Here is a 22,277-nt window from a genome sequence, read left to right on the forward strand (position 1 = left end):
CTTCAGTAATCAGCGTAGTCACATCATCTGATCATGCTCACAAAAAATTACCAAATAGCGTGAAATCTACATAAGATTATCGCGAAAGAAAACAATGGAATCAGTAGCAGAGCCGTGCGAGACAAAGACACTCACATTTACATTTCACGATGTGCAGTTTCTAAAGCAACGTATTTAAATGGAAAGCAGAGATCAAATATGCAACTTTGTATTTTCTCTAGACAATACATGCCACAGACTAGAAATAGAGGGAGATCCACCTCACGACGTAAATTAATTAACTAATCTGGCTCGAGATGAAAGAGCAATAAAGTGTAAACAGAAGTGAACTTCAGTAAATAAGTTGAAGAGGTACTTATAAAATATTGACTTCCAACCACAATAAAATACGACATTTGTCCACCTAAATTGCCACTGAAATGGAAGTAAGCTACCTATAATATCTGGCGGGACACTGCACGAGTTATGGCCGGCATCTAAACGTGTTTTGATTGGTCGCCGAGTGTGCGGCGGCGATACCTCACGTAGCGCCATCTGCGGACAAATACCGAACTACTTGCTACTAAATGGAGAGACGGTTGCTTTTAAACCGATAAAGATGATTACTGTACGACTGAATAGTATAGAACTAACCTTACTTCCTGCATTCCTTAATAAATAATCCATAATTTCTAGAGCAGTAGAAGTAATTTTAACGACAAAGAATAAATTTACAAAACAAAACTTGGATATTTACCCCGCAGTGGAAACAAAGGCAGTATCAGGCGGTGGTTAGAGGCAGACGACATAAATTGAGTTTTACGAGCGACCACACGGCGTCTATGCGATCGACTGTTGAATAGTATACAGGTAGTCTTCAAAGAATATGGTAGAAGGTGTGATGGTATGGCATTTGTGATATATTATGGCTAAACATTCCGGTTAGACTGCTATTGGAATAAGATAAGTAAACCAACATTCAGTGGCCAAGCTTCAATACCTATACCGAAACATTTCATTTCTCTTCCACCACGCAATCACCTGCGTTCGTTTCATGACAAAATGTATAAAAAATACTCTGAAAATTGAACACAATCATGCAAAAGCAAGAAAAACGAGCGTTTTACAAAATGAAGTTAAGAACAGTCGAGTCGGTCCGGTGAAACCGTTCAGTCGATATCCATTGTAGAGTTTTTTTTGTTGTAAAATCTCCGCGCGGTTAGTTTGTTGAACGTGTACTAAAACAACGGTGGGCTTACGCCGGTCTTGCTACATCAAAGAGCTTTTATAAATAGTGTAAAATTGTAAATGACGAAGTATTGATTTGGGAATAATTTTCAAAACTGATAAACTTCTGATCAAAATCATTGTGGCTTCTATTATTATTATTATTAAGGTTCTATACAGATATAATTCGACTGCTGCATTTAACATAGTCGTAAGTGAAAAATCGCTACTTTTCAGTAGAGCCGTTTTAAGTTTTAAATATGACTAAAATAGTTCTAAAATTTACATTACTCTATCTATCTTAACCAAATTCGGCATGGTGACTTAGTTTTAAATGTGCCACAAGGTAGTAAGATAAAAAGTTAGTATTTTTGATAGGAAAGGTGAAAAAAGGCACATGTGACATTATTAACCGTCAAATCCCAGATTAACTTTGTCGGAAGAGTTAGATCCAACAATGTTAACTGGACTTAGTATTGTAAATTTTGTTGGTAGTGGGAGATTCAACAATGTTCACTGAACTTAGTACTCTAGATTTTGTCGGAAGTGGGAAATCCTGCTATTTTAAGTGGACTTTATATTCTTTGCGATGTCTGATGCTTTCCTGAATCCATTTTTCTATGAACATTGTAGTTTTCCATTATTTTGTTTCTATTTTCAAAGAAAAATTTTAGTTATCAATTATAATAATGCAACGATAATCTGCTTATAGTTCTCGACACAAAACTGAATGTCGCAGTTTCTTAAGGCATGCGAAGAACGGGAAATTCGGGAAACTTCGTCACATATTCTCCTCGGCCATTCCTCAGAGCCTGAAGACAAAAGTGTTCAGCCAGTGCGTCCTGCCAGTGAGGACGTATGGTGCAGAGACCTGGACACTGACGGTAGGACTGGTCCACCGATTTCAAGTCGCTCAGCGTGCTATGGAGAGAGCAATGCTTGGGGTTTCTTTGATAGATCGTATCAGAAATCAGGTTATCCGTCAGAGGACTACGGTTACCGACATAGCTGTCAAAATATGCAAGCTGAAGTGGCAGTGGGCTGGTCATATCTGCCGAAGAATCGATAACAGTTAGGGTAGACGAGTTCTCGAGTGGGGACCACGAACAGGCAGACGCAGGGTGGGACGCCCTGCTGCCCGCTGGACCGTAGGCGGGTAGCCGGTAGTGGTTGCAGGAGTAAGTCCGAGGACCGAGTCTTGTGGCGCTCATCGGGAGGCTGCAACTGAGATTTACCAACTCCTCCATGAGTGCTGGTGTTGCGGTACAGTGCCAGGTAACTGGAACGGAGCGGTCATAGTTCCTTTGCATAAAGACAAAGGCTCTCTCCAGGTCCGCAACATTCACCATGGCATCAGCCTCTTAAGTATCGTTGATTCTGTATGCAAAAATATTGATTGAAAGGGTAGATAGGGAGACAGAGAATAAAAAATAGAATAGAGTATAGTATTTAAAGAAAGATAGAATAGAGTATTTAAAGAAAGGGAATGGGATTTGTGGATTACGATCTTATCACTACGAAATGTCACAGATAGGTACTGGCTTAACAGAGTTCTGTGCCTTCTTAGATGTAGGGAAGGCTTTTATAGTAAGGAAATGATTTTGTGGGACACAATGTTCGTTTATGGAGTGGACAGCCAATTGACGCGACCACTGGGATCCGTTTAGGAACTTTGACTTGCGTTAGGATAAATAGAGCCTTCACTGACTGGTTTAGCATCCACAGGGGTGTTAAGCCCTGCTTAATGTGTGCTTCGCCTTGGCTATTTAATCTATTTAAAGAAAGTTATGTTTGGGATATAAAAGATGATAAAGAGGATTGCTAATCGAAAAGTTACTTCTTAAGTGCACGCTGTATGCTGACAATTTAGTCTTACTATCATCGTCGGTAGAACAGCTGCAAAAATAAGTAACTTTCCGGTATGTTGTTTAAAAATGAAGGGAATGAAAGGCAAAAGTAATGATGTTTGAAAGAGATGAAACCGTGACTGAGTGTAAGATCACGATAGAGAATTAAAGAGCACAGCTAGAGAATGAGTTTGTATTGTTTGGGTAGCCTGTTAACGAGAGATGTAAGGGGGATATTGAAAGTGAAAGTGGGAAATCAGATAAATTTATTGGAGCCTGGAACTCTGTAATGAGGACTATGAGGAGTAAGAAAGTGTCTCAAAAAGCTCGTTTGGATGTTCATGACAGTGTTGTTCCCTACGCTGATGTCATTTATTATTGTTATCACTAAAGATCTAGCATATATTGCAGCTGTACAGTAAGAGGCTGAGAAACCTGCAGCTTACAGTGCACGTGACTGCACTAGTTCATCTTCAAATCCATTAGGAATTTTACTGACGGCTGTTATCCGAAAAACAACAAATTAAATAATAAAATATCGGTACCTATAAACATACAGAATGTAAAAGCAATGCTCCTGAAATCATGAACCACGTGGTCCTTCAGTCCAACTAAAAAAGTCTAAGGGACATACCTACGCAAATTATAATTTTTTTCAGTTTACCATACAGAATTACCTACTCTGGAATATTATGTATGGGATTTCGAAAGATGTGAGTGTTAAATTAAAGTAAAATATTTTTGTAGATTCCAGAGCTTTTAACTGTTTTTGAAAAATCTGCCCTTAGTAAATTTACAGTAAGAGGCCTTTCTTACTAGGCCATGGTCACATCAGCAACTACGTATCCAAGCAGTCTAAGGAAATGTATGGTATTAGCGACGACGCCACACCGTCGCCAAGTGAGTTAGGTACCATACATTTCAATACTTACAGCTTGGACACGTTGCTGGTAACGCGGTCAATGAGGTTCTAGTGAGGCTGGGCTCTATCTTTTATAGAGAGCCGGTCGAGATTTTACAACGTTTACAGAAAATAATGGTACAGTGTACCACATCCAACTCAATAGTTTAACATTATGTACAAATAACAAGGTTGGTTCTTCCATATCCAACAATCACAAGGGAAAGAAGAACAAATAATAAAGTCGGTAATACCATATACAACAGTAGTACTTGAAACGCAAGCAAGTAACAATGTGGGATGTGGTACATCCGACTCAAAATAAAAATGATGCGCAGTTAATACTGTTGAATGTGCCGTTTGCTACAATGTTACCTGTTCAGTACTGTTTATACAACTTCCATGCGAAAATTTTAATAAAATACTAATTGTTAAAAAAATTCATTGTATTAAGCAAGCATGTTAATGTGAGATGCTATAAAAATAAATATTTGTTTAATTGCATCCGTTTTAATGGAACATGTTTGTACACAAGTCTTTAATTTCTGTCATACATTGTTTTGAGATTTTACCCGTTCCTTGATACACTAAGTCTGCCATAATTTAGAGCAAGACATTATAGTTTCATTATTTTTATAAATTAATTGGTCTTAAAGACCACATAATAAAATTGTATCACGCAACTTGGGCTCATCCCGCTAACATGGCGGGAAGTGGTAGATACGACCGGCCGCCCCGCTCGCCCGCCCCGGGAACAGTGTCGCAACATACTTACCGACAGTGTTAAGCGGTCGCCATGAACAGATCCGACTTTTTTCCACAAGAAAAATTGGGAAATATTCATAATTAAGAGCTGAAACTTTCCTAACACCTTCCTTATTGATATAATGACCTTCTAGTGAAATAATCTGAAAAATGGCCAAAAGTCAGTTACGACATTGTTAATTGCTACAGTCGAATTATAGGTGTATCCGGGAACTTCTTACCCGCGACTCTATTTCCTTTTGGGGTCGTTGCAATTCATCTACATACATACACTAAATTAAATTTTGATTCCTATGGGATTTTATGTGAAACATGTGCATGTTATTCGAAATGTCAGAGTAGCCCCCCAGCAGGCACTACAGCGGGACCGGAAACTGAAACCTGGTGCGATGGAGCAGCCTGAACACTCCGGAATTGACATCACTTCTATTTCATGCATCGTAAGAGCCAATTTGGAACTGTCGGGTGTTTCAGTGCAGCACAGAAATGTTGTTGCTTTTTCAAAGTGAGTTTGGTTGTTTGGTGCTGGGCTAGTGCGACTAGTGCAAGTGTCAGGTCGTTTGAAGTGGAAGGCTGTAGCGTGACTCTGTCTGTGGTTTCCGATCATTGAATTTACCAAATACTACAAGGTTTGTTCACCGCCCAGGTCGACGTTTGGTACGTTTGTTCCTACATACAGTTGCTGAACTTGCAAAGTGAAAGAGGAATATGTGCACACACTGGGCCGCGGAATTATGACAGTTGCCATCGACACGACAAGAAGAAGGAAATGAAGATTCGAGTATATACTTTGGTAATCAAACGTTGCTTCGTAAAAATCACACTTATCTGATCACAGATTCAAAACCAGTAAGACAAAAAGAATACTAGCACAGCAAACGCTGTAACGCATTACTTACGTAGCAAACTAAATTTAATATATAAATTCAAATATGAGATCAAGACAAACTGAAAGTCACAAATTGACACACCACTGAAGCGACCGAAACTAAAAGCAAACCGAAAAAAACACACTTACTCACGACGATAGCAATTAACCGGCGAAATAAATATAATAAGAAATGGCACTGTTTACAATATCAATCTTGTTTGCACATTCCTCGCGCATGTAGCAGACAAGTCGCGAGGGCCGACGGTGCGGGACGTGGCCGGCACTGACACTCCGGGAAATGCCCGGCGACGCACTAAGCCAACGCACTCACTTTCTGAACACTATATTTCATTCCTACTTTATAAGCGTACTCTAATTCAATCCGTTTTAATTTCGGCTTTACGATAATCGGCGCAAAGTCTATATTGCGCTGTAGAATGGGTCGGTGGTTAGGGTTATTGGTGGTTGGGATATAAACAACGATGCGACAGGAATATTTTGATAGTTTCAGAAATAGACGCGCGCGCCTAGCGGAGCGGGCTTCCTCGCTATGTGGACACAACTAGCACTAGCCTTATTTAGATAACTATTTGACCAGTTCAAATATATTGGGAAGATTATGTATAATATTGAAGACACACACACCACAGACATGGCTAGACCTAGGCCGCTCCCAAGTAGAGCAAAAACTCTCTGATGCCTTCTTACCCCAAGCCTACCAGCAACAAAATTGCATAAAAAAGACTCCTGTTTCGTTGAGGATATAAAGAAAGTATTGCTATTGAATGAAGTAGATACATTATCGACTGGTATGGAAGTGTAAAGTGACAACAATTATAATCCGCCCGCCCTACAGTCCCAATGCTATGTGAACGAAACGAATGAACGAAGTGAGCTATTTCCGCTATTTTGCAACAGTCATTCACTCATCTGGTTTTCTGATCTTATCCGTTGTCGTGTCTAAACAAATGATAATTTATCTATGATTGAAAACGTTCTGATAGATAAATGTAAAAATATCATAATCGCTGTTTATGATCATGCTATCGTGAACATAATTATTCATTTATGAAATTTAATGATCATAAATATAACAAATGAAATTATGCTTTTCTGTTGAGCACCTGTGATTTTCTTTTTAATCTGTATACAGTAGAACTGACCCGTCTTCACTTATCCATAATAAGGCGGTGGCGAGTGACGCGGGGCGCGAATGCTAGTCGATGACTACAACATATTTTTCACACTTTAACCTAAACGGGGCAGCAAAAGCATGCATGTTCTGTAGTAAAAAAAACTCAAGGGTGTTCGAGTCTATTTGTAAATATTTCATTTATTGAGTGTTTAGCGTCGCAGGACCATCGTGCATGTGTATAGGAGTAGCACGTGTCATGAATAGAAACAGTTCGCGAAGGAAGTACTCGTTTGTCACGGGGTCTAGGTACAGGTTAAATGAGAAAAGTTCACGTTTTCTTATATACAAAGTGGCTCCCCTAGTGGAACGATCATGAAATTTACGACTAAAATGTATGCTGGAATTAGAAAGAAAACTATTTTTAAAAATATTATGTTTGTATCAACTAGCCTGCTACTGTATATTATTCAAATAGACTTAATTAAAACTAACATATAGTAAATAGAAACTGTTGCAACTGTTGCTAATGATACCTCTCTCTGTGTATGGAACTGGAACTAGCAATCTAATCTTCCCGATTTCAATAAGCTTTGTCCATGGTCAGTATTCAATCCCGAGACCAGTTAACTCTCAATAATAGAGAACGTTTGTACCTCAATGCATCGCAGTCCTTTGACGACATTGCACATTAATTGAAGTAAAACAACTCGCAACAAACAAACTATAACGACAGTGAACGACGAACAAGGAAGCGTCGCCGCCCGCCATTACCTAACTTACACAAACAAATAAATAACAACATTCCTGACGACTACAAAACAGATCATTTCATCAATATCATCCCTTTAAACTTGGGAATAAAGTCTGAAATCGTATGTCCAAGTGAAAAGGACACGATGTCGGTTAAGCCGACTGCAGCATCGGTGTTAGCCGTTGCAGTGATCCTTATTGCGAGTGAATACAGCTGAATGTCTTTGTGTTTTTGTAAGGATACGTTTAGGCCAATAAGTTCAAGAGCAGGGGGTGTATTCTGACATCTGCTTTGGACTGTTTTATCATTTCCGCAAGTTTGTGTTAGAAACTTTACTACTATTGCATTTGCATACTATACAAATAAAGTATGCATACGAAATACCTGAATATAAAACCAGCACCATCTGAAACGCTACAGTAGTCTATCTTACACTTTAGCAACTTTTAGTGTGTAGGTACATAGGCTAATCAGCATATCCAATTCTACTAAACAGTACATAAAGACGCGGACTGGCCCCCCGCTCCCTGGCACGGTGCCAGCGCGGCCCTAGACACGCTCCTGTCATCCCGTGTAACTTTGCAACAGACACAATAGTGCCAACACCAAAATATGGATTATTAGGGCTTCAATTATATTTGATAATTTCTGAAATTGACTTATTATTCTTTTAGGGCTTAAATAAAAAAAAACTACCATATTTTACTCGTTTCAAAGTAAGCGTTGTCGGACTATACACAAACCACATTGTATAGCGATTCGCAGTGTATACCGTGCCGAATAGGTTAAGTAGTGGCCTAGCTAGGCCGTGCCGTGTTACTGGATAAGTATTATAGTACCCATTGTCCTGTAATATTTCAACCAATATATTTATATACACAGGAAGCTACTTTTAGCCGTGATTTACTGCGACAGTAAACAATAACATTATTTATGATTTAATGTAATGTGTTGAATAAACAACAGTCATTGGCCCGGTCGTAAGAGGAGCCATTCGGAATGAGGAATAAAACTCGGATAGCTCCATAACCATAACCTGCCATCGCAGCCGTAAACCAGACGCATTCACTTACCGAGAGCTGATTGTTCACTTTATTCACTCCTAAATCGCGACAGCTTGGGGCCTACACTCCGGTTTTACGATTCATATACCTAAATGCAATTGCTAAGTTCTACATCAAGATTCTATTATCCAACACAAAACAATTTGTAGTCGTGGCCACTCGTGGCAATGATACGTTCCATACAGTCAGTCAGTCAGTGGTAAATTCGGAGTAGCCCCGCTCGTGTTGGACGGCAGCCAGGAGGTAGAAGCTGTTGGAAATTTGTCCGAGAGTTATGAGGGAGGCTTTTTGTGATGTGATTTACTGCAATTGGCCCAAACGCAGACATATTTCTGCATATAAACTGTATTCTACTCTGTTATGTCACCTACCTACTGTTTAAAATAAAAGAAAAAAGATAGATTGATAAAGCATTCTTCAGTTATAGTGACAAATTACTGCTAACAGCAATCTCTGTCGGACAACCTTTTATATTATGATAGGTATCTGTAATGTTATCAAACAACCTACATGGTAGCATGAGTTACAAGATGATAGTAGATCACAAACTACGGTCACGTAAGTTATTATAATTTATTGAACAAAACACAAATTACAGCCACCTAGCGGCGAATCGTGAAACTAAATCCTGAAATGCTGAACGGACGTGCGCGTCGAAGATTACCGTTCGGGACAGCCAGGTCGCGTAGAGTTGTGTCTAGTCACTAGATGACGGTGTAAATGAAATATTTATCTACCTCAGACAGTTTCATTGTATCCTATCAGAACTATTTCACTTATGACACTCATGTAACTCACGTAAGCCACAAAAACATAATACAATAGACTGTGTAGTAGGTCTATGCAGTAGAGTAGACAGACATGCATGGCCGCCGCGTATGACGGTTTTTATTTCAGTGAAAAATATCCAACATAGAGTGTAGCAAAAAAAAGTATAGTTAGCCGAAAGGTGACTCAGAACGTAGTGTATTTAAGTTCGTAGAATAATTTTTTTTTTTAAATAAACGCCGATCACTTTTTGGATTACGTGGCAATACGCTAGCGATGATGTACGATTCTACACAAACATATGGAAAAAGAACAGCGCCAACGTAACCACTTCTGGAACTAACATAGCCTTATATTTTGACAGTGACAGTTGACGATACGCAACGTTAACGGAAGTTCGAAAATCTTATAATCGATGCACTTATAGAGTACTAGCTGTTCCCGCGAGCTTCGCTTCGCCTTAATAAGTTTTCTCGTGGGAATTCCGGGATAAAAAGTAGCCTATGTTCTTTCTCAGGGTCTAGCTAGACCATCTGTAAACCAAATTTCATTCAAATCCGTTCAGTAGTTTTGGAGTGAAAGAGTAACAGACAGACAGACACAGTTACATTCGCATTTATAATATTATATATAGTTAGGATTAGTTAGGATTGATCGTGCACGTACCTCAAGCATGCTGAGCGTGTGCTGCAACGCGGGCCCGTCGTGGGGCGCGGGGGCGCGCAGCACCGCGCGGACCTCCGCCAGCTGCCGCCGCCGCGCCGCCGCCCACGCCGCGCCGCCCTCCGCCAGCAGGGCGGATGACTCTTGGGCGGATATCCTGCGGGTGGTGTGGAGGTTAGACGGGTTGTTGTGGTTTGGTTGTAGGTGTGAAATTGTCGATTGTCCTGTACCTCCTGCAGGTTGACTGGTAGAGAATGATCTTAGCATTAAGTCCACCTGATTGTACATCTACTTTTGTAAATTGTGCAATAAAAGTATAAATAAATAAATATAATTTTCTTTGTTAAACAGAAACTAATATAGACTCAAGATTCAAATACAAATCAGAAAAATAAGACAGAAACAAATTTATCTGTTCTCTGCTAGACATAAAACAAAGGAGCGTCCTAACTCATCAATGTTCAGCCTTCCTAATCCCACCATCCCTTTCCTAAGATTATCGGTTCAGCAGCAGGCTGCCTATCCCACCCTCTTCCATTGTTGTAGTTTCAGAGAATCTAGCAGACTTGAAGAACCTTTTACGTATGAGGATAGTTTCATTTAGTCAGTGCCGTTTTTACAACATTCTGTCTTTCTTGTCTACTGACCTATTTATAATTTAGTATGTATCTATCTATGTATTTGTGTAGATATATCAGCTGTCCAACACCCATAACACAGGTTCTGCCTAGCTTGGGGTCGGATGGCCGTGTGTGAGATGTCCCCACATATTTATTATTATTATTATCTTTACCTGTCCCGTGCCCCCTGCAGGCGCAGCGCCAGCAGCAGCCAGCGCTGGTTGAGTCTGTCCAGTCGTTGCTGCAGGGCGGCCGCGGGGGAGACGCCGGCGGGGGCGGGCGCGGGGGCGGGGGCGGGCGGCGGCTGCGTGTACTGCCGCGCCGCCGCGCGCGCCTCCTCGAGGGCTTTCATGCGGGATGACATCTGCGGGGGAATGAGGGTTAATGTGTGGCAGCCAAAAGAAGATGTATCACTTCTCGGAGGGTCAATCTACAAATAATATTTGTTTAATTATGTGCGAAGTATTCTACGGTTAGCGGTATATTCCAACCATTGGCTGTAAAGTATAAAAAACTCCACTGTGGTAAATGCTTTAAAATCCCATTAGTGCTATTGCTTTCGTCCCGTAAATGGCCGTGATAAGCCACTTACTTGTTCATCAATATATCTTGAAAATCTGCATACTGCACTGGGACATCAACGTGGTTCGTGGGTGAAAGACAGCCGAGTAAGGAAAGAATCTTTTACTAAAATTTAAGATGAGATACAGGCGAAGAAGGACATCGGGTTACAAGTAGGTATCTAGACATAGTCGAATATCTGTCACCGGCTTTAGTAAATAACCGTGTAGAGGCACTGACCTGTCGGTCGATGTCCCGAGCGCGCTGCTTGAGGTCCTTGCTGGGCGCGGCGGGGTCGTGCAGGGCGGCGGCCGCGCCCTCCGCCCAGCGCTCCAGCGTCTGCAGCCGCCCGCACAGCTCCTCGATGGACGACTGGGTTTGTTCCCAACTGGGGGTAGGAAGTGAGGGGTTAATCCATTATAAGCTGCGTACAGACCGGGTCAACGAACGCCCAACCAACGCCAACGGTTATCCCAACGATGGATATTTATCATACATAATACAGGGCAGATTGCAGCAACGAAGGTCAACGAAACCCGTTCATTGGGCCGATCTGTACACACCTATAAACGTTGGTCTGATGACATCAGGTGAGTGGGTGGGTACCCTGCAGTGGGTAGACATAGGCTGTAGAAGAAAAATCTATGATATTAGTATCAGTATCATAGCATATAGAAAAGTCGCTCCCCGCGTCTGTATCTATGTAGGCTTAGATCTTATAACCTATAAACGAATTATGATGTAGCTTTAATAGATAGGTGTGTAATAACATAACAAACAGCGCTCCGGAGACTGAAGACGTCCAAGTCTGCTAAAAGTACCTTAGATTTTTGATGATCGTCAGTGAGTGGCAAAATGGTGTAACTTTGATCCACCCTAACTCCTAAAATATTTATATAATGTCATGTAATTTTGAACTTATGTTCGTTCTAATGCCTACTATATTTCATCGAAAACCTACATTTCTAGCTTTGTCCACGTCGAAGATATAGGGGGGGCGAAACAGCCGCGAATCGCTTCAAGAAAAGATGGTACGGCCGTGCCCATGACATTATTATTACAACACTCACAGCTCATATCGCTCCTGGTACTGCTCCCGTAGCGCCTGGTACTCAGCAGCCAGCTTGTCGGCGACCCTGGCGGCCTGGTCCCCGCGCGCCGCCCGCGCCTGCTTCTCTACTGCTTCCACGGCCGGTTGCAGTTCAGCTATGGATGACTTGATCTTCTGTGAAGAGATTGTTATGCGACAGTTAATAAATTTTATTCAAAACCTAGTGTCTCCTAATAGGCTTTGGAGTCAACCACAAAAGGTCAAAAACGTCAAAAAATTGCACAGCAAGCGTCTTGTCGCCTTTACCATCTTTGTCATCTGAAATACAGGAAAAACTCAGTTATTTCCTAGTTCAGATCAGCATTTCCCTACCTTTAGCATTAACAGTTGACATACACTCACGGGCAATGAAAAGGTTCCACTGAAAAAAGGTACCAAATTACTCCTAAACGGAAAAGGCTTGCTTAATGATGCCTTCTGCAACATTGAAGTACATTTAAAAGAGCATCAGGATATTGCCAACTAAAAACAGCTATTTTTGGTCAAATTTAAAAATAATTTTTTGACAAAATTGGGGTCGTTTGGTGTAAGCATTTTGTGAGTGGAACTTTTTCACTGCCCGTGAGTGTATTATTGCTAATTACATGTACCAATAAGTATTTAGTGAATAAATATTAGAATGTACCTGCAGCGCGGCCTCAGGTTGGTGGTGCAGCGCGGCGGGGGGGGGCAGCGCGCGGACGCACGCTGCTACGCGCTGCCGGACCACGTTGGCGGCGCGTACGGCCGCTGCGCTGTCGGACTCCGCGCTGTCCTGGGGGGAAAAGATGTGGTTGTGAAATAATGTACAGTCAGCTGCATAAGTAGCAATACAATTTTGTACCTTGTCAATCTGAAACTGCCTATCCATTCATTGAAATATTGACGGTTCGTCAGTTTGACAAGGTACAGAAGTGTATAAGGACTTATGCAGCTGACCGTATAACTGAAATAATATGAATCATGCTACAGAAAATGAAGGTAACATTTTTAGATTACTGAGAAGGGGACAAGTGTTGAGCGACGTTTCCACCCTGGACTTGTGTTCTGTTATGCAAAGGGAGTTATTTGTTTCACAGCTTGGCCTCATTCATTGGCCTTGTCTTAGTTAATCTGACTGCGCTTTCACCACGGTGACAAACCATAGCCCAGCGCTAGTAGGTATTTGGCACTGACACGCAATGTGTGTGTGTTTGAAGACCAACCTTCCCATCCTTACTCCTCTGCAGCTCATACTCCCTCTTCGCCTGGCTCCAAAGCACACTAAATCTGTAGTTATAAGCCTGAAGAAAAGACCAACTTTCTCGTCCCTGGTCCGCCGAACAATGAGCCGTAAAGATTAACTTATAAGTAGGTAAATAAAGGCTACGATAATATTTTTTTACAGGCGGCAAACACCTTTTTAAACTGACCTTCCCATCCTTACTCCTCTGCAGCTCGTACTCCCTGTCCTAAGGTACAGTGGTACAGAGGGCCTTTACAAGCGTGCGCCACGCCGTCCTGTCCTCAGCAACTACTCTGGCTTCCGTCCAGCTCAGGCCTTGCGCTCACAGCTCGCCTCGTATTGTAGCCATATCCTAACTAATCCTAACTAATATATTAATATTATAAATGCGAAAGTAACTGTGTCTGTCTGTCTGTCTGTCTGTTACTCTTTCACGCCAAAACTACTGAACGGATTTGAATGAAATTTGGTATACATACGGTCTAGACCCTGGGAAAGAACATAGCTACTTTTTATCCCAGAATTCCCACGGGAAAACTTTTTAAGGCGAAGCGAAGCGCGCGGGAACAGCTAGTATTATATATAGCCACTTCTCCTGGGAGTAGGGGGTAATAAGCACTGACCTTCCCCTCCTTACTCCTCTGCAGCTCGTAGTCCCTCTTCGCCTGGCTCCACCTGGTGGTCAGGTCAGCTATGGCTCGCTCCGGGTAGCCCACTCGCTCCGCCTTCAGCCAGCGGCAGATTTCGGCCAGGCGCTCCATGCGTGAAGAGTATTGGAGCCACGCCTCCTGGGGGTAGGGGGATAATAAGCACGTTAATAGGTTCTTGGATCATAGTTTACGAAATTCGGTTTTTTGTTGTAAATAGATAAAGGAATAGCGTGGCTTGTAAGTTTGTCATCGATCAGAAGAACAATAATTACGATATATCCTACTTAAATTACCAACGCAATAGTTGATACTTTTTCACGTCCGGTCATGTGCAGAGAAACCTGACCCCCTCTCATAGTAACAATGCTTCTGAGAGGGGTTAGCTTTCTCTGCCTTATAAGTAATGAACGGATTTTCATTCAATTTAGTTTACAGGAAGTTGACATTGAGCTCTCATCGCATCTCCGCCACCACGGCCGCCCACTTGTTGCTGACTGTACCTGGTCATCAGTAGCGTCGGGCAGGGGCTGCAGGCTGGCGCTGAGCTGCTGCAGCTCCTTGAGCTGGTCCTCGGCCCGCAGCGCCACCGCGCGGAGGCTCTCGATCTCCGCCACAACCGCTGACCATTTGTTGCGGAGTTTGTCCTGTGGAGGAACATAAGTTATATCAAATATATTATGTTGCATCATTTATTTATTTATCCTTTTATTGCACAATATACAAATTTAATTATGTACAATCAGGTGGACTTAATGCTAAAAGCATTTTCTACCAGGCAACCTGCAGGAGGTACAGCGAGCAAATTGTTATTCATATACATATAACGGGCGGACTAAGTGCTAGAGGCATTATCTACCTACTAACTGGTATGGCATGATGGATCCCATGCAAATATAGGTTATATTTGGTTGTCTGGAAGAGATTACTTTTAGTAATAAGGCCGCCGTTTGTGCTATTTATTTTCTGTTCATGTTTGTAATACTGTTTCTTTTTGTGTGCAATAAAGAGTATTTTATCTTTTATCTTATCTTTATACTAGAGATTTTCTCATAGGTAGATACAATGCTTCAAGCCTTTCAGTAGTTCCGCCGCCAGCCTGTCCAGCTGTTGCTTGAGCAGCTGTGTTGTACGCGAGTGTACCTGGTACGTGGTCTGGATGGCGGCGGCGAGGAGCGGGTCGGTGCGGTGCTGCTCGTACACGAGCGAGTCCCCGCGGGAGATCAGCGCCGCCGCGTCCGCCGCCAGGCCCCCGAGCTGGTGCTTCAGGATCTGCGGAATAGAATTAGAACATATATAATATAATTAAAAAACTTTATTAACACCAAATGGGTCTTTAACCAGTTATCAGCCTGAGAAAAAGTATGGTTCAGAAATGGGGACGCTGGCAGTAGATCGCTCAAATCAAATCGCTCACTAGATTATTGTTAAAGCAATTTTACCAGTAGGGTAAACGAGGTCACAAGTGGAGGCCACGTACAGACCAACGGCAACGTAGCATGGGACATCCTTCAGCGTTAAATTAGCGAGCTTAGACAGATAAGCAGTAGAAATAGAAAGTAATGTAGAAGGCTTGAGGATAAATTGTTGTTGTTGCTCCTTGGGAGAAAAGATAACCATTAGATTTTTAACATATACTGTAATATACGTCAAGTGTGCTGAAGGCCCAACTATGTGTTCCTCGAGCAGCCATGTATACCACCAGGTTGTCAGTCAGTATGTGTGCCTCTAGTAGCCATGAATACCACCAGGTTGTCAGTCAGTATGTGTGCCTCTAATAGCCATGAATACCACCAGGTTGTCAGTCAGTATGTGTGCCTCTAGTAGCCATGAATACCACCAGGTTGTCAGTCAGTATGTGTGCCTCTAGTAGCCATGAATACCACCAGGTTGTCAGTCAGTATGTGTGCCTCTAGTAGCCATGAATACCACCAGGTTGTCAGTCAGTATGTGTGCCTCTAGTAGCCATGAATACCACCAGGTTGTCAGTCAGTATGTGTGCCTCTAGTAGCCATGAATACCACCAGGTTGTCAGTCAGTATGTGTGTCTCTAGTAGCCATGAATACCACCAGGTTGTCAGTCAGTATGTGTGCCTCTAGTAGCCATGAATACCACCAGGTTGTCAGTCAGTATGTGTGCCTCTAGTAGCCATGAATACCACCAGGTTGTCAGTCAGTATGTGTGCCTCTAGTAGCCATGAATACCACCAGGTTGTCAGTCAGTATGTGTGCCTCTAGTAGCCATGAATACCACCAGGTTGTCAGTCAGTATGTGTGCCTCTAGTAGCCATGAATACCACCAGGTTGTCAGTCAGTATGTGTGCCTCTAGTAGCCATGAATACCACCAGGTTGTCAGTCAGTATGTGTGCCTCTAGTAGCCATGAATACCACCAGGTTGTCAGTCAGTATATGTTCCTCTAGTAGCCATGAATACCACCAGGTTGTCAGTCAGTATGTGTGCCTCTAGTAGCCATGAATACCACCAGGTTGTCAGTCAGTATGTGTGCCTCTAGTAGCCATGAATACCACCAGGTTGTCAGTCAGTATGTGTGCCTCTAGTAGCCATGAATACCACCAGGTTGTCAGTCAGTATGTGTGCCTCTAGTAGCCATGAATACCACCAGGTTGTCAGTCAGTATGTGTGCCTCTAGTAGCCATGAATACCACCAGGTTGTCAGTCAGTATGTGTGCCTCTAGTAGCCATGAATACCACCAGGTTGTCAGTCAGTATATGTTCCTCTAGTAGCCATGAATACCACCAGGTTGTCAGTCAGTATGTGTGCCTCTAGTAGCCATGAATACCACCAGGTTGTCAGTCAGTATATGTTCCTCTAGTAGCCATGAATACCACCAGGTTGTCAGTCAGTATATGTTCCTCTAGTAGCCATGAATACCACCAGGTTGTCAGTCAGTATGTGTGCCTCTAGCACAGAATAATAACTAGTACCAGGTACAGAAGTCTATCTTCGCAATGGCTTGCAAAGAAATATGACTCCATCCCATAAGCAATAAGATCTAATTTAGATCGCGTTCCAGCCGCACACGTTTTTATTTACTTACCTACCAATTATTTTTTGAGGGAATATGCGCCTTATTTCACTTGACTACGGTGCATAATAAGTTATACGTAGTTATTCGCATTGAAAAAGAAGCCACCTTAGGGTTGTCTCAGCACCACAGACTACAACGTTTACAAAGCAACGGACTGACTTTGTAAAAAGAATGTCATGTCTTAAAACAAAATTAATTTGAATTTAGAATAAAAAGCTATTCCATACTTTTTTTCTATTGGAAATAACCAGTAAAAACAATAAAAATTTCATAGTTAAGATATTTTGAAGTACATAAAATATGTATGAATCTAAGTACTTACCTAAAACATTTAATTTAGTGAAAACATGTTTTTTTTTCGTTATAATTTATATTATGGATATAATTTATATTATGATACAGAACGTGTTAGTTTCGTTAAGCACTAATCCCACTCAGCGCACATTTTATAATCGATTCATTAATACATTTTGAAGGTAGTTGTGTCTGTAAATTTATTACTTTAACGAAAACAAAATTGGAATAGACTTTGTTCAACATGGAGAAAAAAAGGGTTTGTAGTTCGGATTAATTTCATTTCAAATAAGGAACGTAGAAGAAATCAATAAAATACTAAGATTAGTTTTACCTGTCAGCATCTATTGGTAATCTAAAAAAAAAAAAAATTGGATCACGATCCGTATTTAAGCAGTTAAATACGGCACAGTATTTTTTGCTGCTTTTTTTCTTTTTAGGTCCATTTTTCTATTCATAAATTTTAATAAATACCTAAATACGACATTTATAAACTAGTACGAAATAGGAACAAATAGCGCGCGCGTGTATCGTCTTCCGCTTGCGGCAGCCGACTAGATTCGCCCCCTCGATGGGGCAGGCGCCTGCGCCGCCCACGCGCGGAGTGACACAGGCCTGCCTCTAGTAGCCATGAATACCACCAGGTTGTCAGTCAGTATGTGTGCCTCTAGTAGCCATGAATACCACCAGGTTGTCAGTCAGTATGTGTGCCTCTAGTAGCCATGAATACCACCAGGTTGTCAGTCAGTATGTGTGCCTCTAGTAGCCATGTACACCAGCAGGGTGTCTCTCAGTACACACGTACCTCGAGTCGCTTGGCGGGTCTATATACTCCACGGAGCACGACGACTGTCAGTATGTATACCAGCTGGTCGGCTGTGCCATTTCAAAACATAGCAACAGCCAAGAGACAAAATTTTCAGGAGAGCCAAAAAACGTTTTTGTCTCTTCATTTCAATGCCCTGGTAAAACTGTGATACATATCTCAAAGAATGTAAGCTTAAAAGAAGCGGCAGAACCAAGGCTTTACATACAATACTATTTCATTTAAATATTACTAATAAGGTGTCTTTCAGTACAACACGTACCTCGAGTCGCTTGGCGGGGTCTGTACACCAGCAGGTGTCTCTCAGTACTATTATATACTTATATAATTTCTGTCAATTATTGTATTGGTGTTATTAATTTGTAATGAATTTTTGTATTATTTTGTAATTATTTTCTGTAAGTAGGTAATCAAATCAATATAAATTTCATTGTACAATATTATACCTAATTTAGTTTAGATTTAAGCATTGTATGCATGTATGCATGTTAGTATTTAAATTAATGTATTTTATAAGATAACATTTTGAATGCTGTTGCACACCTATAATTGGTGCATGGATAGGATAAGCAACATATACTGTGTCTGAAAAACTTTTTATCCAATGTGCTGTTGGTGTGTCTATTTCTGTAAATAAATAAATAAATACAACACGTACCTCGAGTCGCTTGGCGGGGTCGCGCTCGCTGGCCACGCCGCGCACGGTGAGCGCCACGACGCCCATGCGCCGCGCCAGCGCCGCCGCCGCCGCCTCCCACGCCGCCAGCTCCACAGAACATGACGACTGGAAGGCCTCGGAGAGGAGGGATGGCGTGCCGGGGGAGTCGGGCAGGGGGGACAGCTGGAAGGGGAAGATTTCAGTGTTAAGAAAGTGTTAAGTTTCTTAAGTATTCCCGTGGGAATACCGGGATAAAAAGTAGCCTATGTGTTAATCCAGGGTCTTAGCTAACTCTATACCAAATTTCGTTAAAATCGGTTCAGCCGTTTTGACGTGAAGAGGTAACAAACATACACAAATACACACATACTCACAAACTCTAGCATTTATTATATTAGTAGGATGTAGGATGTTGAAATGGTAGGTAGTGCAGGTATATACGCCACCAGTAGTGTCATGACAGCTGATAATGTCATGTGTCATTAGCTGACATATTCTTCATGTTTACTCAATAATCATGTACACAACTTGAGTATAAGTCACTAATAATCAATGTTGATTCAGTAACAACATAAAACAACTCATTCAGGAGCAAAAATCCTGTTATTATATAATTAGTTTTACCTCATCAAAGTCTTCAGTCTTCTGGTACTTGTCGACACTAGTAAGCCTCTCTCTCCCTGGGGTGCTATTGCCCCCCGGACTGCCCGGGGTCGTCGGGGTCGCGGGGGACGCGGGGGTCGCGGGGGTCGCGGGGGCCGCGGGGGCCGCGGGCAGGGCCAGCTTCGGCAGCGGGCTGGGTGGGGACTTGCGGGGCTTGCTGTCTTCTGATTTAGACTGAAAACAGTGAGTATTTTAAAATCATTAGTTAGGTACTTTATCTCTGTACGGTTAATAAAATTGAATATTGCTGCGTTCTAAAGATCGATGGGTGCGATATGAATGCATCTGTTGGATTGACCCATAGTTGAGTCTGCAGAACATGGACCGCCTCTAAGACTGGCGTGTTTTTGCCATAATCTCTCTCCACGTTTGGCGGATACAATATTGGACCTTCTTCTTCTTCGAGTGCCTCTCCACTACTGGAGGTTGGCGATTAGCTCTGCATACTCCTCTCTATTCTTCGCCAATCGCACCAGCTGTTCTACGCTGGCCACTCCCGTCCATTCTCTTATATTACGGAGCCACAACTTCCTCCTTTTGCCCACGCGTCACCTAAGACCTGAGGAGCAGATATAAAACCTAAAAGTCTATGGACAAGCCTGTTAGCGGGGAGCGGGCGCGGGACGCGGGGAGCGCGTCAGATGCCTGAGCGAGCGGCGAATGAGGCCGCCAGACTAGCTACCACGTACCGCGGCAAGCACGCACTCGCGCTATCATTTAACCTCAATTGTATATTTTAATTAATAAACTTGTGAAAGTTTATCATTCTTTTAAATGGACATAAAGTTCCTCCAGTCTAAATGTCAGAAGTTACCTTATCCTGTTCTTCCTTGTTCTCCCGGGCGCCGATCTTGGGCGACACGGCGACGACCTGCGCCGAGTGCTTGAGCGGCGTGGACGTGGACAGAGGCGCGCCCTGCGGGGACTCGCGGCCCTGTAGGCATCGGCATCATCATCATCATCATCAGTTTGAGGTTCAAAACAAGACAAAAGACTTATATGCCAAATAGTAAAGTTAATTCGAAAGTAATATAGTCTACAATTTCAAGTGCCAAATTTATTTCGCCATTGTGGGTTAGAGCATAACCAGGGATTATTGGTTAACTCTTGACACATCTGTCAAGAATTTAATATGGAGATGACGAATAATTGATGAAACCTTCCCTGGTTACGATCACCTCTATGCATCTCACCGACTATGGCGAAATTGGAGCTAAAGGTTATAATCTTTCATCGTCGTCAGCTAACCACTGTCAGACATACTAAATTATTATCAAATCTAAAACTATGTACCTCGGAAGATTCCTGCACTTCAGTGTAAATGACTTCTTCCTCTCCCACTCCATTGGATTTCTTTCTAGATATTTCTGCGTCATCGTCTACTTTAGCTTCCTCATCCGTTTTTACATCAGCAGAATCTAGAATTTCTTCATCTTTGTGTTTAGTTTTATCAGCTGGTGTGGTATTGACATTGGCATCGCTAGCCGCTTCTGTCGCGGAGGGCTCGGGCAAGGCCGCCTGGTCCTTGGGCACTTCGTCCAGAATACGGTACTCATTCACTTCATCCATCCTCAAGTTCTGGTGAGCCTCCTTCTGTTTCTCCGCCATGTCCAGAGGGTTGTCCTGGTCTTCTTCACCCGCTGGCGTGGGCGGGGGGGTCTTCATAGACTCGTCGTGGATTTCTGCAGAAGGAATGATATCCGGGACAGAATCTATGGTCACTTTCATCACTTTCTGTTTCTCGTCTGGAGACGAATGCTTGCGCTTCAGAATGCCGAGTTGCGGTTTCATGCGTTGCTCTAGCGTCGTCACTTGTACGACGAAGGTCTTCGGCTCGTTCCCCAGGTCCACTGAGGGTCGTTTCTGTTTCGTTTCGTCGTCAGAATCGTCGTCGACTATATCTACAGTCTCCACCGTCTGTGGTATAAACTGCATCACTGTCTCCACTGTCTCAGTTTTGTATTCATCCCTGTTTTCGTTGACAGTTGATTTGACTATCTCGTGTTCCTTGACGGCCACAACGTGTAGAGAACTTGGTTTGTTGGCGGGCGGCAGGGGCGGCTTTGGCTCGATCTTGTTGTTGTTGATCTGCGTGAAGAGCTCGCTGTCCTGCAGCAGGTTGAAGGTGCTGCTGTCCTTGTCTACTGGCGCGGGAGTGAGCGAGTCGACGGACCGGGTGCTGGCGGGGCTGGGGGGCGCGGGGGCTCGCTCCAGCGAGGGCGTCCGGGAGCGCTGGCCCCGGGTGAGCTCGCGGCGGATGGGCGCGGGGCTGCGCACGGCCAGAGGGATCTTCGACTTCTTATAGTCGTTGTTGCGGTCGACGGGGCTCTCCACACGTCGCCGCACCGTGTCGGTGACCTCGGCGTACGCCGGCCGGGCCGTCTGCAACCAACGACACTCCACTCAGGGTCTGGTTTAGTTTTTTACGTCCAAACCGCACACTGAACAAGCCGTTAGGTTTATTTACATGTTAGTGATGTCCGTCCCGTGGTATGAGAAAGCGCTGAATTTTGATGGCGAATGATCTGAAGCGTGATGCCAATGTGTCCGCGGCCGATGGGTAATGGCCCGTATGCCGTGAGTGGTAAAGCTCGTATTCACACAACAGTTTACACCAACACCAAGTCGCAATGTTTATGTACATGTATTTACAGTCACAGCGCATTCGTT

General features: G+C 42.9%; 2 protein-coding genes across 6 annotated transcripts in view; both read right to left on the minus strand.

The window, feature by feature from the left end:
- LOC105383499 (dystrophin) overlaps positions 1 to 13,455 on the minus strand; it is a 401,823-nt gene extending 388,368 nt beyond the window's left edge. The window contains exons 1-6 of the mRNA XM_048622310.1: positions 13,419 to 13,455; positions 12,889 to 13,058; positions 12,223 to 12,377; positions 11,393 to 11,540; positions 10,765 to 10,955; positions 9,975 to 10,128 (exon numbers count right to left, since the gene is read on the minus strand). Coding sequence (XP_048478267.1) covers positions 9,975 to 10,128; positions 10,765 to 10,955; positions 11,393 to 11,540; positions 12,223 to 12,377; positions 12,889 to 13,058; positions 13,419 to 13,455 — 855 coding nt within the window. The remainder of the gene's footprint in view (positions 1 to 9,974; positions 10,129 to 10,764; positions 10,956 to 11,392; positions 11,541 to 12,222; positions 12,378 to 12,888; positions 13,059 to 13,418) is intronic.
- Positions 13,456 to 13,977: 522 nt separating this feature from the next.
- Positions 13,978 to 22,277, minus strand: part of LOC125488421 (dystrophin, isoforms A/C/F/G/H-like) — a 35,546-nt gene continuing 27,246 nt past the window's right edge. For 3 of the 5 annotated variants that reach the window (XM_048622318.1, XM_048622320.1, XM_048622321.1), the window contains 7 exons: positions 20,901 to 21,989; positions 20,422 to 20,541; positions 19,569 to 19,781; positions 18,945 to 19,127; positions 15,258 to 15,386; positions 14,618 to 14,761; positions 13,978 to 14,255 (listed from right to left, as the gene is read on the minus strand). In XM_048622318.1, the coding sequence (XP_048478275.1) occupies positions 13,980 to 14,255; positions 14,618 to 14,761; positions 15,258 to 15,386; positions 18,945 to 19,127; positions 19,569 to 19,781; positions 20,422 to 20,541; positions 20,901 to 21,989 (2,154 nt within the window). In that variant the 3' untranslated portion in view covers positions 13,978 to 13,979. The remainder of the gene's footprint in view (positions 14,256 to 14,617; positions 14,762 to 15,257; positions 15,387 to 18,944; positions 19,128 to 19,568; positions 19,782 to 20,421; positions 20,542 to 20,900; positions 21,990 to 22,277) is intronic. The other 2 variants (XM_048622319.1, XM_048622322.1) reach the window with 2 other exon arrangements.

The sequence above is a fragment of the Plutella xylostella genome, chromosome 7 (assembly GCF_932276165.1).
Source record: "Plutella xylostella chromosome 7, ilPluXylo3.1, whole genome shotgun sequence".
Taxonomy (NCBI): domain Eukaryota; kingdom Metazoa; phylum Arthropoda; class Insecta; order Lepidoptera; family Plutellidae; genus Plutella; species Plutella xylostella.